The sequence below is a fragment of the Agelaius phoeniceus genome, chromosome 2 (genome assembly GCF_051311805.1).
Source record: "Agelaius phoeniceus isolate bAgePho1 chromosome 2, bAgePho1.hap1, whole genome shotgun sequence".
NCBI classification, from domain to species: Eukaryota; Metazoa; Chordata; class Aves; order Passeriformes; family Icteridae; genus Agelaius; species Agelaius phoeniceus.
The window spans coordinates 31,592,833-31,608,762 of record NC_135266.1 but is presented as its reverse complement, the minus strand read 5'-3'; the positions used below and the strand labels follow the sequence as shown (position 1 = coordinate 31,608,762).

At 42.5% G+C, this 15,930-nt stretch overlaps 2 protein-coding genes across 2 annotated transcripts; one reads left to right on the top strand and one right to left on the bottom strand.

Moving 5' to 3' along the window:
• Positions 1-77: 77 nt before the first annotated feature.
• Positions 78-2,262, top strand: MRPL30 (mitochondrial ribosomal protein L30). The gene is made up of 5 exons (XM_054627846.2): positions 78-208; positions 452-532; positions 989-1,135; positions 1,923-1,996; positions 2,080-2,262. The coding sequence occupies exons 1-5, from the start codon at positions 158-160 to the stop codon at positions 2,210-2,212; spliced, it is 486 nt and encodes a 161-aa protein (XP_054483821.2). The 5' UTR covers positions 78-157; the 3' UTR covers positions 2,213-2,262.
• A 3,044-nt stretch (positions 2,263-5,306) lies between these two features.
• Positions 5,307-15,876, bottom strand: LOC129134680 (lysozyme g-like). Its single transcript, XM_054654343.2, has 5 exons — positions 8,851-15,876; positions 8,091-8,176; positions 7,300-7,482; positions 5,827-5,962; positions 5,307-5,449 (listed from the first exon to the last, which is right to left on the bottom strand). Exons 1-5 carry the CDS (start codon positions 9,008-9,010, stop codon positions 5,307-5,309), a joined length of 708 nt encoding a protein of 235 aa, XP_054510318.2. The 5' UTR covers positions 9,011-15,876.
• Positions 15,877-15,930: the final 54 nt, after the last annotated feature.

The window sequence follows — 15,930 nt, the reverse complement described above, 5'->3', positions numbered from 1 at the left end:
GGAGACACGAACCGGAGGGCTCCCGACGGGAACGGGACGGGCAGCGGAGACTGGGCGGGGGAACGGAGGGGAAGTGCCGTACCGGTGTCCTTCCGCCCGCCCGGAACTGAAGTGCCGCGGCACCGGTGTCCGGCCGGGACGAAGGGTGCACACGGAGATGGCGGCCGCGGCGGGCCGGGCCGGCCTGGGGCTTGCGGGCACCGGGAAGGTGAGGATCTGGGGTGGGGATTGGGGGTGTGGGGGAATCCAGGGGTAACGGGAACCCAGCTGGGGATCTGAGACTTGCAGCCTCCGGGCCAGTGGGGATCCAGCTGGGGATCCTGCTCGGGGCCCCGCTGGGAATTCAGGTGGGGATCCAGGTGGGGCTGGGACTCGTGGCTGTGTCATCTGTTCCCAGGTGTTTATAGCGGTAAGGAAAGTGCAGACAAGTTATGCCCTCCTCTCCTTGCAGGTGCTGGGGAAGAGGATGGAGGGGATGGCGTCCCCGGTGTGGGTTCGTTGTCTCTTTACCAGGTCCAATATTCCAGACTCGGTATGTGCTTGACTTGCATTTTACATTTTTTATATTTATAGTTTTAGTTTTATTTATTTTTTGTTTTATCTGGTGTCAGTTTATTCTTTTCCCTAAAAGCATTCTTAAAGTTTGTGGAAAAACTTGTCATCTAGAGGCTGATCACAGGCTCCCTGATAAAATGCATGTGAATTAGGTGTTGTGCTGGTACAGGGTGTTGTCCGTGTTTTCTGTGCCACTCTGTGGGTAAACTCTAGAGTTACTATACTTACCAGCAAACCATTATAGAAATATGTTTGACTTCATGTTATAGAAGTTAAATTTGAGGTCACTTTGTTGGTGCTTTGACTGCCTGAAAAGAAAAATATGTAAGAATTTTTACCAAGGTTGAAGTGTTTTAGGGCAGTAGTTAACTGCAGTACTGATGACCAGATATTTAGGGAAAAAACCTCTGGTTTTGTGAACTTTTTATTCTAGGTATTTCAGCCACGGCCTGGAGATCATGAAAAGTATGGAGGTGACCCTGAGGAGCCCCACAAAATCCATGTTATTACTAGAATAAAAAGTGTAATTGGTCGCCCATATTGGGAAAAGAAGATAATCCGTGATCTGGGACTGGATAAAGTATGATTGGTTTTTTTTATACTCGTGTATGTCAGAAATGTAGCACTAAGTTGGTGGGTTTTATAAAGACCTCCATTTTGCAGTCACAAACCAGAATTACATTTACAGCAGCCATAAAGCAATCTGAGAAGGTGATGATGTGTTTAAGAGCTGAGGGGAATATTTGTGGCAAATGTGCTTTTAGTGGGAATTCAGAATATCTCTTTATGGTATTGTGCTGCGTTGCCTGAGGAGAACTTTACCCTGAGAATTCTTCTAAAATAATAGAAGTAGGTTTTTAAATGCTTTGAATTCAGGTCTCTGCAGGTCATATTATTCAGAAGTTGTAGGAAGGCAAATAAAACTCATTTATCAGTGAAAATGCTTCCAAAGTGTCAAAGATGTGTTTATCTGAATTTTTCAGGCCAACTGTACATTATGCAAAGATTTGTCTAGTCAGTGTTATATTACAGGGAAAAAAAGTGTGCTTGATCAATTTAAGATATAACTGAAAAAAAGCAGTTTTGCCCCTAAACTCTTGTATTTACATTTACAGTATTTTTAACTATATTTTTAGTTGGAAGAAAAATGCATTTATAGTGAAGTAGGAATAAAGCTGAAATTGTCTTTTTACTGGAATCAAGTTTTGATTGCATATTTTTTACGTCTGTTCTTGATGCATGGCACTTCTCTAAATCTTACATTTGCAAATGTGGTTTATTTTTGTACTGGTGGTGTGCAAAGTTCAGGAAACAAAGATTTGGGATTTGGCAACACATTTGTAAAACTTGTTTTATCCCTTACGTAGGCACATCAGCCAAGACTGCACAAAAATATCCCTTCTGTGAATTCCAGACTGAAAGTTGTTAAACATCTGATAAGGTTTGTTAACTGTTTATTTGGAACATTTAATGTAACTCCCTTCTAGTCACAGGACTTCACTAAACATATTCTTTTGCCTGTAGAATACAGCCACTGAAGCTCCCCCATGGGCTGCCAACAGAAGAGGAAGTGTCCAGCACCTTTCTGACAACCAGGGGAGAGCTTATCATTAAAAAGCGCCTGAAACCTGTGGAGCAGAAAGAAATTAAGGCATAAGCTGTACTGGTTGGATTTAGATTTAATAAAATAAATATTTTAAATCCCCAGTTGAGGGTTTGTGTATGGAAAGTAAAAATTCTTACTCTGGTATGAATGGCAAAGGGTGATACTGATGCTTAAAGAAGGATTTCAGGTGTACAGATACAAAATTCAATGTTGTTAATAGTTACCTGAAATATTAAATGAATTATAGGCTCTCTGTGTTTTAATTTTGTGGCTAGATTGCTGCAGTTTTTGGCTAACTAAGTTCTCTTACAGTTTGACTTTGTTGGTAAAGTCAAATAAGCGGAGAAGTGAGTGGAATAGTTCTAGCTAATGATGGTGAGGACATTTCACAGCTAGCAGTAAAGACTTACAGCAATACTGCAGGACTTTCACTGCACAGAGGAGGGAATTGGAATTGGAATGCCCTCTGTTTAGTTGTCACATGAGAATTGACTGGCTGTCCATGGAGAGTGATTTACCATGGTTATCCAGATCTCACTTTGCTTGTTCCCTAGCAAACAGTCAGTCCTCTGGCTTCTTCTGTAGCTTACAAAGCATGTGAACTCTCCATTTGGGAGTAACAGGAGTTATTCACCTCTTGATTGGTTGTCTGATTTGTCTTTCAGGTAACCTGCTGTGTTCATATGTATCCCCTAATCCTAAGTGTTCAGTAAGAATAACCTAAGAGCTGCAGTCCATGTGAAAGTTAATGCTTTTCCTTTTCTAGAATGGCAGACGTTAGAAATGTGGAGACCCTGAAGCAAACCTCTGATGTGAGCTAGAATTATGAGCTGCAAGCTTATAAAATACTACAGTTTTAAGAACTGTGGCCAAAGTTAGCAAGCTGCTGCTGTATCAAATGATAAAGTAGTTTGCATTCCAGTCAGGATAAATTCTGTAATTTAACATGCCGTGAACCGCTCCCACATTAGACACATTGAAGAGGAGTTAATCTTAATGACTGCATGTTGTGAGAGCATTAGAGGGATGCAGTCACTGAGAATTAGTGTTTATCCTTTCTGCCTGCTTGCAGAGAAGAGTAAACACCTGTAGGAGTTCAAAGAAAGAGATATCAGGACAGGGACGTAAGAGCTGGAGGCACTGTGCAGAGGGAAAAGGATAGGTGTGGTGGTGTTTGAGGGTTTTTAGGATGAGGGAAGAGATGAGAATCTTGATTCTATGTTTCAGAAGGTTGATTTATTATTTTATGATATATATTATATTAAAAGAAAATTATATACTAAAATTATACTAAAAGAATAGAGAGAAAGGATTTCATCAGAAGGTTAGAAAGGAATGAATAATAAAATCTTGTGACTGACTAGTGTCTTGACACAGCTGGACTTGTAATTGGTCATCAAGTAGAAACAATTTACATAAGACCAGTCAAAGATGCACCTGTTGGTAAATAATCTCTAGACTACATTCTACAGCTACCAGATTGTTATTGTTTACATTTTTTCTGAAGCTTCTCAGGAGAAAAATCCTAGTGACAGGGTTTTCATAAAATATCATTAGTAACAGGCTGTGGTAGTGGCACTGAGGAGTGTAATGGCCCCTATGGCCAGGCTGAAGCCAGAAATGAGAATTTGAGCTGAAATAAAATAGCATGGAAGAACTGATAAATTAATCACTTTTAAGATTAATTTATTTGAAAAATGATTAATTTATGTTGCTTTTCTCACCTCCTGCCTTTCTTCCAACATCTGCACAGCATCTTGTGCTGCAGTGTGTTATAACTGCAGTCTCTGCAAGGGGTTGATCATATTCCCACAGGAAGGTACAAGCTGGAATTTGAGCCCTTTTAAAGGACATGTGTAGTGCATTCAAGGCACAGGGCATTCTTTAAAGAGATGGTGCAAGTACTAGGATACAGAAAATTAGGCTTGCTGGATCTTGCTGCTGGTGAATAGCAAATACTAAGACTTGTGGCTGGATGGGTGTCCCAGGGCCAGGCTGGCTCAGCCTTGCCAGGCACGTTGGGGATTCACGTCGGTGGTGCTGCAGCCTGGGGAGTTTCCAGCAGAGGGCTCTGCCAGCTCCATACCACACGCTCTGTGTATGGATGTGCGTGTGGATCTCTGGCGCTGCAGCCTGTAAAAATGCTGCGGGTATCCCGGAGGGCCTGTGTTAATGAAAAGGCTTGGTACCGTTCACAGCTAAAGAAGTGTCTGATAAACTATGGACACTGCAGGCTCCCACATGGAGAGAAAGCAAAATACATAGTAGCTGTTATTTCTGAGTATGATGCAGCTGCAAGAGATTTTACAAAGATGTTAATTGACAAGCTGACAGTTCCAATGAGAAAGAAAATTGGTTTTTTAAAACTTTTTAATATATGTGTACGTTTGGGTGTTTCTGAAATGGTATTTCCTCCAAGGGCCTCCACTCTCCCACAGTTAGTCTGCTATCCCAAACCTTCTCTGTTTGAGCATACGTTCTCTCAAGATTTGCTCTCAAACCCTAAAACCTGAACCAGCAGCGTGCACAAACAGTGTGTCCACACCCTTTCAGTAATGGAACTTTGTAAGCTCCATGTAGGTCTTTGTGAAGCACAGGTAAGAGACATTTTTTCCCTTTTTGTGTAGAGAACAAACAGACTGACTTACAATGATTGCAAAATTCAGATTGGAAAGTGTTTCTGGTCTCTAGTCCAACCTCCTGCTCAACACAGGGCCAGTACTGAGGCCAGATGAGGTTGCTCAGTGGGTGTTGAAAGCCTCTGACAGCCTCTGGCTGTTTTGTACAGCTGTTAGACATGTGTATCTACAGATAAAACATAAGACGGGTAAAGTCTTGTTAAGCAGTGTTACAGCTTCCTTGCAGCATTAATCTGCTGCTTGAGAAACTGCAGGCACAGATGAAAAATCTGGATATTCTCATGATATAAAATAAAAATTAAAGGCAAAAGGTAAGTTACATTTTGGACTATTAGCTGTGTTAACTTTTAAGGTTTTTTTTAGCCTTAGCTGGAAAAAACCCCATTGCAAGTTTGTTCTTGTTCCTGGCTTCGTTGTCCTGCCCCATTCTTATTGTTTCTGGAGGAGAAATACAGAATGTTTTCAATTAGAAGCAAAGTATGAAATCAGAGCCTCAAATCTAATCATTACTCAGAGATCTCAATTCCATTTTTCTTATAAAACCTGAGTCTCACATCCCCATCACTGGCATAGTTGTGTGTTTTACCAATACCCATTTTGTCGTAGGTCTGGACAGAGTTAACGCCTGCATTATAGGCTGAGATCCCACCTGGAAAGAGGGCGAAAGAAACATGTAAACAGAGGTGCTATTTCATCAGTAAATAGTACTTCAGAGTTGCCAGGAGAGGCAACCAGGAAAGGTTACTTTTTGTAGGTGGGTATAGAACCACAAAACAAATGGAATGGAGAGAGGAGTGGGAGAACCCACCCTTAGTCCTTGCAACTGAAAAATGTCATGGTATTCGCCAGGTTTCAAAAAAAATCTGCTAGAAGGTTAATCTTATTCTATTCCTTTTAGTGCATACAAAGGAATATTATTCCACATGAACATAGAGACTGGGATGTGTTTAGCTTTCTGCAGTGCTTACAGTATTATCATGCTTGACTTTATATATGTGAAGTGTTTCAAAGCTGACAAAACTCAACCTCTGAGGTGCTGTACCTCTGTCCAAGATAGAGATTTTTTTTCTGGATTTATCATCCTGTATAAAATCTCTGTGTCTTGTCCTAGGTGCTCTTCAGTGTTCCATGGCTTGCCAATCTTATGGTGCTGTTTGCCAGCCTGAAAGTGAGACAGCAACATCACCACACCAGATACCCCACTACTTATCCAGATCTCTTTGTTGCTTACAGGCTGCTGGTGTTCATTTTGGTCCTCTGTGACCACGTTCACAGGGGTTCTTGGATGAGGGAAGAGGCAAGAATGTTGACTCCATGTTCAGAAGGCTCGATTTATTATTTTATGATATATATATGTATATATTACATTATAACTATACTAAAAAGAAAAAGAAGGACAGGTTTTCTCAGAAGCTTGCTAAGCTAAGAATAGAAAAGAATGATAACAAAGGCAGCTCTCTTGGACTCTCTCCAAGATAGCTCCGTCTTAATTGGCCATTAATTATAAACATCCAAGAGGGGCCAATCACAGGTGGACCTGTTGCATTCCACAGCAGCAGATAATAATTGTTTACACTTGTTGCTGAAACTTCTCAGCTTCAGCAGGAAAATCCGAAAGAAAAGATTTTCACAAAAAGATGTCTGCGACAGTCCTCAGTCTCAGGATTTACCTCTTTTGTGACTCTACAGAGAGGACACAAGCACTTCTCATGGCACAGGCAAAGCCAGCAGATGTCTGAGGTCCATTTGGACACAGAAGAGGAATGCCAGCCCTACTTCCTTGTCTGTCAGTCTTAAAAAAACAGCACAGCTGCTGTTGTAAAGGTGACAGTATGCAGAAACCAGGATTACTGCTGCTTCACAGTGTTTCCAGGTGAAAGGTGACTACCCCTCTCCTCCCCAACTGAATCAAGGGTGGGAAAATCCATTTCCTATAGGGATCTCCCCTTAATCCATGAGGTAGTAAAGCACAAGTCTGAGGGGGCTGGAGCTGTTAGAAAAACAGATCCCATGCATGCAGCAAATGTTCAGGGATTTTACAGATAAGGCTACAACTTGGCAAACAAGCTAGGCACAAATGTAAGCATGAATAATGAAGCAAGATCCCCCACAACCCAGGCCCCTGTGGTGCATAAAGTATAATTAACCTGATGGTAGTAACTGCAGCCTACAGCATGCTCAGTTTAAAAAGGTGCCTTTTGAAAAAAAGACTTATTATCTAAATGTGAAAGAAGAACAATTAATCTCTTCAATCCCACGGGAGTGCTGGGAAGCAATCATCAGTTTCACAGTGTAAAAGCAGTCTGCTCATGCACTGATGCTCACCCAAGTCCTTCCCTGGTGCTGGCAGCTGACAGCCTGGTTAGCATGGGCTTTAGCCTGGCCAAAGACTTGGTTTAAAAGGCTTAGGGGGTTGCCTTTCAACGGGGTTCCTGCCACTCTTCTGACTCTGCTTCAAGGGAAGGATGAGATTTATGTTTTTAAGAAGGTTGACAGTACCTGTATTAAGCCAAATGCATTCCCATGGTCACCCAGGCCATCCTTCAGTTCTGTCCCAGCCCTTGAAAGAAAACACCAGCAATCAATCAAAGCTGGAGCAAGACCCTCACCATTGCCAGCTTTTGCCATCTTGGCCTGGTATTTCTCCATGTTCTTCTGCTGTCTTCTCTGAGGCAGGAACTTCTACAACATGACATGCATGACTTTGCCTTTCATTTTAGAAACCAAACCCAGATTTTCTAAAGGTCATTATGGCTGAGCTGACATTTTGAATCCTTCTGAATCTCTTTAGAGCGAAACAAAGAATTGACTAATTTTACTGAAGGGTACCTTAGAAATCAATACACAGATGATATAAAAGACTTTTTTCTTCAGATTTAGAGGGCATTTCTCTAGCATGCAGATTGAAAGTAACGTGAGTCTTGTTTTAAATCTAAGCCTTTCTGTGTATTAGTCCCAGATTTAGTCCCTTTGAATTTAGGACTATAATGGAGAAATGTTCAGAAGTTCAGGTTTTCAGGGAAACTCTCAGTGGAGAGAGAAAAGTAGGTTCAGAGGTTGGATGCACCCAGCAGACTTTTGTTTTTTCTGTGATGGTCTTAAATGTCATCTCAAAGGCAACCCTATTCCCAACATAAACTTATGTGCCCAAGTAGGGTCTTTGTTGATTGACTGTGAAAGTATCTGCTCGCTTGGCAATGACTGACAGTCAGAGACCAGGATCCATAATAGGCATGAGCTTGTGCACGGGTGTAAGGGGGGAATGAACAACTGAATTAGTGCCTACCTACACAGCTCACACCATCTGCTTTCACAGTTGTCCCCAGAGCTCCAGTTGTGTCAACATTCAATATGTTCCCATAACACTCTGAACAGCCTAAGAACACGTGCTGGTTTCAGCTGAAACCAGCACAGAGCAGTCTTTACAAGCAGATGTCAGGCCAATGCAATGTGTGACTCATGCTGTTAAAATGCTTTCAGATCCCTGACTGAAGCCCATGGCATCCTTTTGATGCTAGTGCAGGTGTTTGTGCTAGCAGATGCAGTCATGGTATGTATGGCCTGCTCTGGAGGGGATTTCCTCTTAGTCATGCTAGCTCATGTACCTTGTGAACTGGTGCTTTGTGCCCAATTCATCTCCCCTAATTACCTAAAACTTAACTGTCTTAGTCTAAGCTTGTGACTTGGGCTGCCTGCATGGCCAGTGGAGGAAGGCATCTCAAAAAGGCAGGTTTTCTATTCCAAATTTTTTTTAAAGTGAAGAAAAAAATATGAGAGTCTATTGAAATCCTACACTATTTATTGGCTCCAGCTTGCTTTTCCATAGCTACAAGAAAATCAAACAGAAACATCCTTCAATTACACCCATTACAATTTATCTGACTTGCAGATTGTTTGACTTGCAATTTATCAGCATTTATCTGTTGTCTTAACACACCATTGCAGGAGAGAAAACACACAAACATCAACTGAGAGGAACAATTCATCTAATGGAATACAGACTTTGGTACAGTGAATCATTTACAAGAATATTAGACAAAGATCACAGACCTGACATGTTTGCTGTAGGATGTCTCCCCACATTCTCAATCCACTTCCTGGAGACAAATGGGCTTTGTATCTGCTGGCAGTGTTCTGGAACAGCTGGCTCAGAGCACTTCCCACCCCCACTGGTCTTACAAGAAACAGAAACACCTAACAACTTGTGCATCCTCCCAAACACAACAGGGGTTCTGTTCTACAGCAAAAACACAATTAGAATTTTAAAAATGAAATAGCTTTTAATTTAATTTTAAGTCCCATTACTAGGAACCGTGGAGGAACTAGGAGGAGCCTTGTCTAAAAACTGCTGCTCCAGTTGAGTTCTTGGAAGAAGTAACATGCTGACAATGGGAAAATGGGCTTCTGGATTTAATGACATTTTTGCAGGCAAAGATCCAGGAACAATAACATGACCAGAGCTGCAACTGCTCAGCATTCAGATATGCAGAGACTACGCCAGGCCCCTGTTGTTATCCCCTCTTGCACAGGAACAACAAAGGTCAACAGCCCCAAATCAGCAGGCGGTGTGGGTTTCCAAGCTACTGTAGCTGTGCCGCAGTAAGGAAAACAGCCGCTGGATGGCAGAACTCCCGCGGCACAACCCATCCTGACCCGCTTCTCCCCCACGGCAGATTTTGAGGGTGTGAAATGCCGTTTTGCTCTTTCAGCAGCTCTTTTACATTTTTATCCGGGGAATTTGTCCCGTGTCATTGCACTGAGAGATTCTGTAAGTTTTTGCTGTGCTGTTGATACTTCCCATAGAGAATCAGCTGCACAGTCACAGCAGCTCATGCATGGGGCTCTTCAAGTTCACAATTATGACTGAGTGTAAAGAAGGTTGAAAGAGGAATGCATCTGACAGGAAGGAGAATAGAACAGATGTGGCTCAAAACAAGTGACATTTAAAAAAATTCAAAAAGCACTAAAGGTGATTCACAAACCAGTAATCTCCAAATGGCCTGTGCTACTATTCCCTTATTTCTGGGGCAGAAACATAAAGGATGTACTAGTTTGCTCTCTCTGCATCACAGTAATTGATGAACAACTTTATTCCCTGCCCATATTCTCTATACAAACCTCCTTTGCCACACCTGGACAGTTTCACCTGAATTCCCTGGGTCTTTATTTATACTCAGCTCTTCAGCCTCCATCTAGAGCAACCTGACAGCTCTACTACTGAAATATGTTGTGCATGTGGTAAGTGTAGGACATCCACCTGTAGTACATATAACAAGGGCCACAGTGATCCATTCAATATCAGTATCCATGATCCATTAGCAAGCAGCTCTTTATTGATCACAAGAGTCTCAGGGCAGGGACAATTTTGTTTACCCAGAAGCCAGGCTGCAGGGCACTGGACCAGATCTAGTACCAACTACTCTTCACTCTTCTCTCATGTGTCTGGCAGGAAGGAAAAATTGCCTCTGGCAATTAAGTGGTTCAGGGCAAACATCTGTGGGATAATCTGGTCCTGTATTATGGCATTTATGGCATCAGGCATGCAGCTGTGCCTTTTTAGAGTTTGTCTTAATTTCTAGAGGAATGATACAAAAATATGCTGCCAGGATTTTTATTATTATGGCAGGAATCTATAAACCTGGTTTCTGTAACTATGCACACACCCAAACTCTTTAAAAACTTTGTTAGTTTCTTGATCTGAATCAGCTAAGGGGTGGCTGAATAAGCAGGAAATTAATAAAATAAAACGTGATTTAAAGGACAAAAATGAGTCAAATTTCTCCTTGCCTGCTTTGGAACAAGAAACCTTTCCAGTTCTTGGAAATTGAGTGCTTGTGGAAGACTGAGGGCTGCAGCAGTAGAGTCTCAGGTCAGCCATATCCTCCCTGAGTGGGTTTTTTCGTGTTCTTGAACATTTCTTCTAATTGCTAATTAGCTTAATAAGAGGTGGGTAAGAAATGAGTGATCCTAGTTATGCTTTCAGGGGAGAAACTAGGCTGACACAAGCTTCCCAAGGCAATCAAGCCCATTTGAGCTGTGGGAGGTTACCCAGCCTGTGTTAGGAAGGCACAGTGCTCTGGATGCTGGGAGAAAGTCTGTGTCCTGAGGCTGCAAGATGGCCTCATAGGGAAATGCAGGGATTTGTAGATGGGTGAGACATGTGAGGAACTGGCAAAACATGGATGTCTATGCTGAGCTGTAGCATAGACAACCAGTGTCGCTGGAAATTGCTTTTAGAGCAACACTTCCACTAGAAGCAGGGGAAAGCGGACCAATACAGAGGAGTATCTAGTTTGAACTCATGTGATCTGCAAGGTGAACAAGGCTGATGTTCAGTTTGCCTCTGAAAAAAACATGAGGGAAATAAACAGCACAATCACAATAGGTGAGAAAGACAAAATAGAATACAATGGCAAGGACTTGGCACGTGCAATATTAAGCAACAAAGCAAAGACAAACTTGCAGGTGTTTTTGTACAGTTGCTGGAGACTTCAAAATCAAGCTAGAACCCAAATGCCTGGACCAAATTACAACCCTGACATAGAAGATATCTTAGAGACTTGGTGGAGGCTAAAAAACCAATGAGATACAGCACTGCCAGCCTCACAGGAACCACTGAGTAGGATGTGGAGGTGTGATGCTGTATATAGAGTGATGCTCTATGTGAAGAATAAAAACGTTACAGCATAAAAATATTACAGGAAAAGAGAAGTACCCTAAAAACCTGTGGGTGGAAATCCCAGTATCTACTGATAAAAATGCTGTAGTAGGACTGTACTATCCTTTTTGAGTTCTGTGAGAGTGGTCAGTGAGGCCAGAGGAGCAGTAAATGTGGGACGGTGGCATGAGTGGGAGCCTGCACCCTGGCTGGATCAGTGCCTCATCAGGATGAGGTGCAGAAGCAGAATTTTTGGTTGCAATAAATCCTGGCTTCTAGGATGAGCTGGTTGAGGAACCCACAGAAACAAATGCTAGAGAGAGGCACAAGGATTTTGTGGAGGGAGAGAATGTAAGAAAATAAAGATAGTGCAGAAGGTAGTCTCACCCCTGAGGAGTTGCAGCTGTACTAATCACCAAAGATTAGGAACAGGCCTGCCCTTAATAGGCCACAGCTGTGTCCAATAAAATGAGTGCCACAAAAGACTGGGCTAGCTGGGTGAGGAGAGAGCTGGGGTTTTGTTGGTTGTGCTGTGAAGAAGAAGGAGTTAGGGCTGCAAGGAGATGCCCATGAGAAATCACCAAGAAGGTATGGGAGCTTCACAACAAGATGACAACAGGATTTTGTTTGAGGGATGTTGGTGGGAAACTACTCTGAGGTTGCAATCCTACAATGTGATCTCTTTTAACACTGAAATGGGAAAAAGCAGGCCATGTGCATGCAATATGGGAGTATTCAGTTTCCAGGAAGGCAATTAAATAACCTGAGGCAAGCATTAGAAACAGTTACCCCCAGCTGCAGCACCAGCTCCACAGGAGTCCCTGGGACCACAGGCTGGTGCCAGTCCTGGGCAGTGTAAGAGCTGGTGTCTGTCCTGGCTAGAAAATCCCAGCCCAGTTTTGCAATGAGTAACAAAGCAGAACAAACACAGTTGTTCAGCACTGCCTTCATGTGCTGGTGTTTCCCTTTGTTTTCTGCATATCTCAGGGAGATAGACATGGACATGTGGCTCAAACAGATCCAGCTGCAGCATTTGGAATCAGCCATCAGAACAATCTGCTCTCCCACGTAGCTTAGGGCTCTGACCCAACAGGGACTTGGTTTTGACAGTGTTTTCCTGCTGCTTCAGTTACTGCTGAAAGAGGTGGTTTAATTGGTCCCTCTGCCTGGTTTCTATGAAAACCAGTCACTGCAGCTCCAGTCTCCAGGCAGATCCCTGCCTGAGCCACAGAGGGATCAGCCCATGCCACCTGCAGCTTAACAAGTTGATGAGAGAGAAAGACTCCACCTCACACTTGCTCTTTACTGTAGGAAGCACATTTAAATAAATTTCCCACTAGTAACATCAGTTGTAAAACCAAATCACAGGACCCCAACAAAGAAGGTTTTTCTTCCCTGCCTGCAATTTGTTTTCCATTTGCTGACTGCTGATTCTGATTCAGCAGTGTTAAGTTGGAAAGGTCCTTAAACAACAACTATTGCATTCCCCTCTCTGCAAAATGAGACTGCAAAGAGAGCAGGTTTAGATTAGATATTGGGAAGAAATTCTTTACTGTGAGTGTGGTGAGGCCCTGGAATAAGTTGTCCAGAGAAGCTGTGGATGCCCCATCTTTGGAAGTGTTCAAGCCCAGGTTGGATGGAGCCCTGAGCAATCTGATCTAATGGGAAGTGTTCCTACCTATGGAAGGGGAGTTGGAACTTGGTGACCTTTAAGGTCCTTTCAAACTCAAACCATTTTGTGATTATATATGATGTACGGCAACTTTTACGTGTTGATCTTGAATGTTGTTTAAAACACCCACGAAATGCTGCATTGCTTCATTATCCTGAAAGGTTTTTTTGAAGTATCCAACAAATCTGCTGCTAAACTCACTGCTATTTGTCTTACCCTCAAGGGGAATGGAAGCTAGTAGGTCCTTGCCCTTAGTTTCTTTTGTATATTAGAAAATCATAACTATGTGCTTTCTCTCTCTCTCTCTCTTTTTTTTTTTTTTTTTGGGTCGAGGGGAAGATCTAATTCCTTATTTCCACAGGCTGTACTTTCCATCAGGGTTGTGATTGTCCTGAGCATATTTTTGTTGGTGCAACAGTCTCAAGCACTGTTGCCAAGCCTCACTGACTGACAGCTGAATAGCTGAGAGAAGAGTTACCTCAGGTTCTTCACACACAGTGCTGTAACAAAGATAACCTCACAAATGAGATATTCCTTCTTTTTGATTTCTTCTGTCTTTGGCATCAACTTTGCTTCCCACCAGGATCCCCAGCCCTTTCTGTGGAATGGTTGCCCACCTGGTACACTGCTGCTTGACCTTGTTGAGTGTTTTGCACCTGTGTTTAATTGATTCCTGTGTTTTGTTCCTAACAGGCTTTCACAGTTTCTAACCACAATGGAAGTGTTCATGTTCCCTTTCCATGTAGCCCATGGTTAGATAGCTCACATCCTCCATTCATTTTCTGACTGCAAATTTCAGAGAAACTGCTGTAGGACAGACTCGTGTATCTCCACTTCAAAATCTCATGAGTTTGGCCAGAGGCTGCTGCTAACTAGTGCTTTTTCCACTTATTTTAAAGCCCTTCACATATGAGGGCACTTCATATTTCTGCTGAAAGCATTATCACCCTCATGGTATGGCACAACCATGGCTTCTCTCTTGGCCACTTACCCAGTTAGATAAAGATTTTAATTGATCTGAGATGGTTTTTCCCTGCCAAGCCAGGCTGCTAGCACCCTCCTGACAGTTTCTTGCTGCTTTGTTGTCCCACAGGATCTCTTGAAGGAACCATTCAATCCTTTATTCTAGCACCTTCCTCAATGTTTCAGGCAGGTGTCTTGGTCTTTGATTCCCTGGAACCTTCTTTCCCCTTTGATGTGGCTTTTCTCTTTCCTTGCCTGTGCTTCTGCTTTTTCTGATATGTTACTTGGTACTAGATAATTTGCTTTGCAAGGTGTCTGTTGTTTTGGGTTTTTTTCAATAGGCCATGGGTCAAAAGGGTGACCAAGAGTGCGACTGCGGCTGCTCTGTCTACATCAGGCAGAGAAGGAGCTTCCAGCAACATGGACAGAGGTGACCAGAAAAAGATCAGAGAGGAACAACAATCTGAACTCATTATTTGTCAGGAAACCTTTTGCTCAAATCTTACTGTTAAACTTTCCTTGTTTATTTGCTACTGTTAAACTTTCCTTGTTTATTTGCTCCTTCCTACCATTTCATCAAGCTTCACCTAACAGCTGCAGTGATTTTCTGTATTTGCTGCAAAGTGCTGATACCCTAAAACAAAATTTGGAACAAAATATGGAGTTTCCATAACTTGGAATTTTAAATAGACTTTAAAATATAAATAATCCTTTGTGGTGATGCTGCACAACTCAGCAGGCAGGTCTGCAGGCCCTTGGGTGTTGCTACCACAACATGAAGCAGCAGCTTCATAGCTTCAAATTGGACTTCTGAGGAGCTCAGAGATCTGCAGGGTTGGCAGCACCAATAGTGGTGACAAGGAGCTTGCTGGCAGCAATTGAGGATGACATGAAGGCAACCAAAGAAAGCTCCACTCTTGTTCACCCTTGGAACTCAAGCCCTAGCTTTGTACACATAGGCAGCAATGAGATTCCCTGCCTCATGTGAAATTTATACTGATCTACCGAAAATTCATTCATAGGCTTTACATAAGAGGTTTATGTAACATAGGTTTACATAACATAATGCACCAAAGGCTTCATCCTATGAATTTTACATAAGTAATGTTAAGTAGACAACCATGTGATATATTTCATAAGTTTGTATTACAAAGTAATTATTTTAGTAAAATTATATTAATATAGTGCAGAATTCATTAAAGACTAATTTCAATATCTGTGTTGCTCAACACTGAACTGTTTATGGTAGTCTTAAAAAAGAAATCAGTGACATTTGAGACAACATAGGATTCCCTCTGGTCTCCAGAGGTGATTAAACTAGTTTGCTTGTAATGTATGTTAATCATGCAGAGCCCTTGCCATGATGGTAAGCAGATGAGGGACTGGCAAGACAAGGGGCAAAGTGTTAAAAGTGCTCTGCTGGCAAAAGCTGTCTCCAATCCAGCTCTCGTGCTGCCTGTGTTGACCCTGCCTGGCAGCCCAGGCACAGGGACAGCACTGCCCCTTGCTGCCAGGCAAGGACTGCCAGGAACATCACTTCTGCATCAGCAATGGTGGCAGCTGGAAGAAAAGTACTCTGACACCTCCAAAATGGTTATTTGAAAGGCTAAATGTGAACATTCCTATTACCAGGCCCACAAGTTTGGGTCAGGAGCCAGACTCAGGCCCAGCTCTTCTGACCTATCCAGTCTGCAGCAGCATTATCCTCTCTCCGTTCTCAAACTGAGTTTTAGACCCTTCCAAGAGTATTGAATGGGGTTATTTACTCAAGCTTTACCCAGCTTGAGTAAATAGCTTTACAGCTACCCACTGAGTCCCATGAAACTGAAAAAAATAA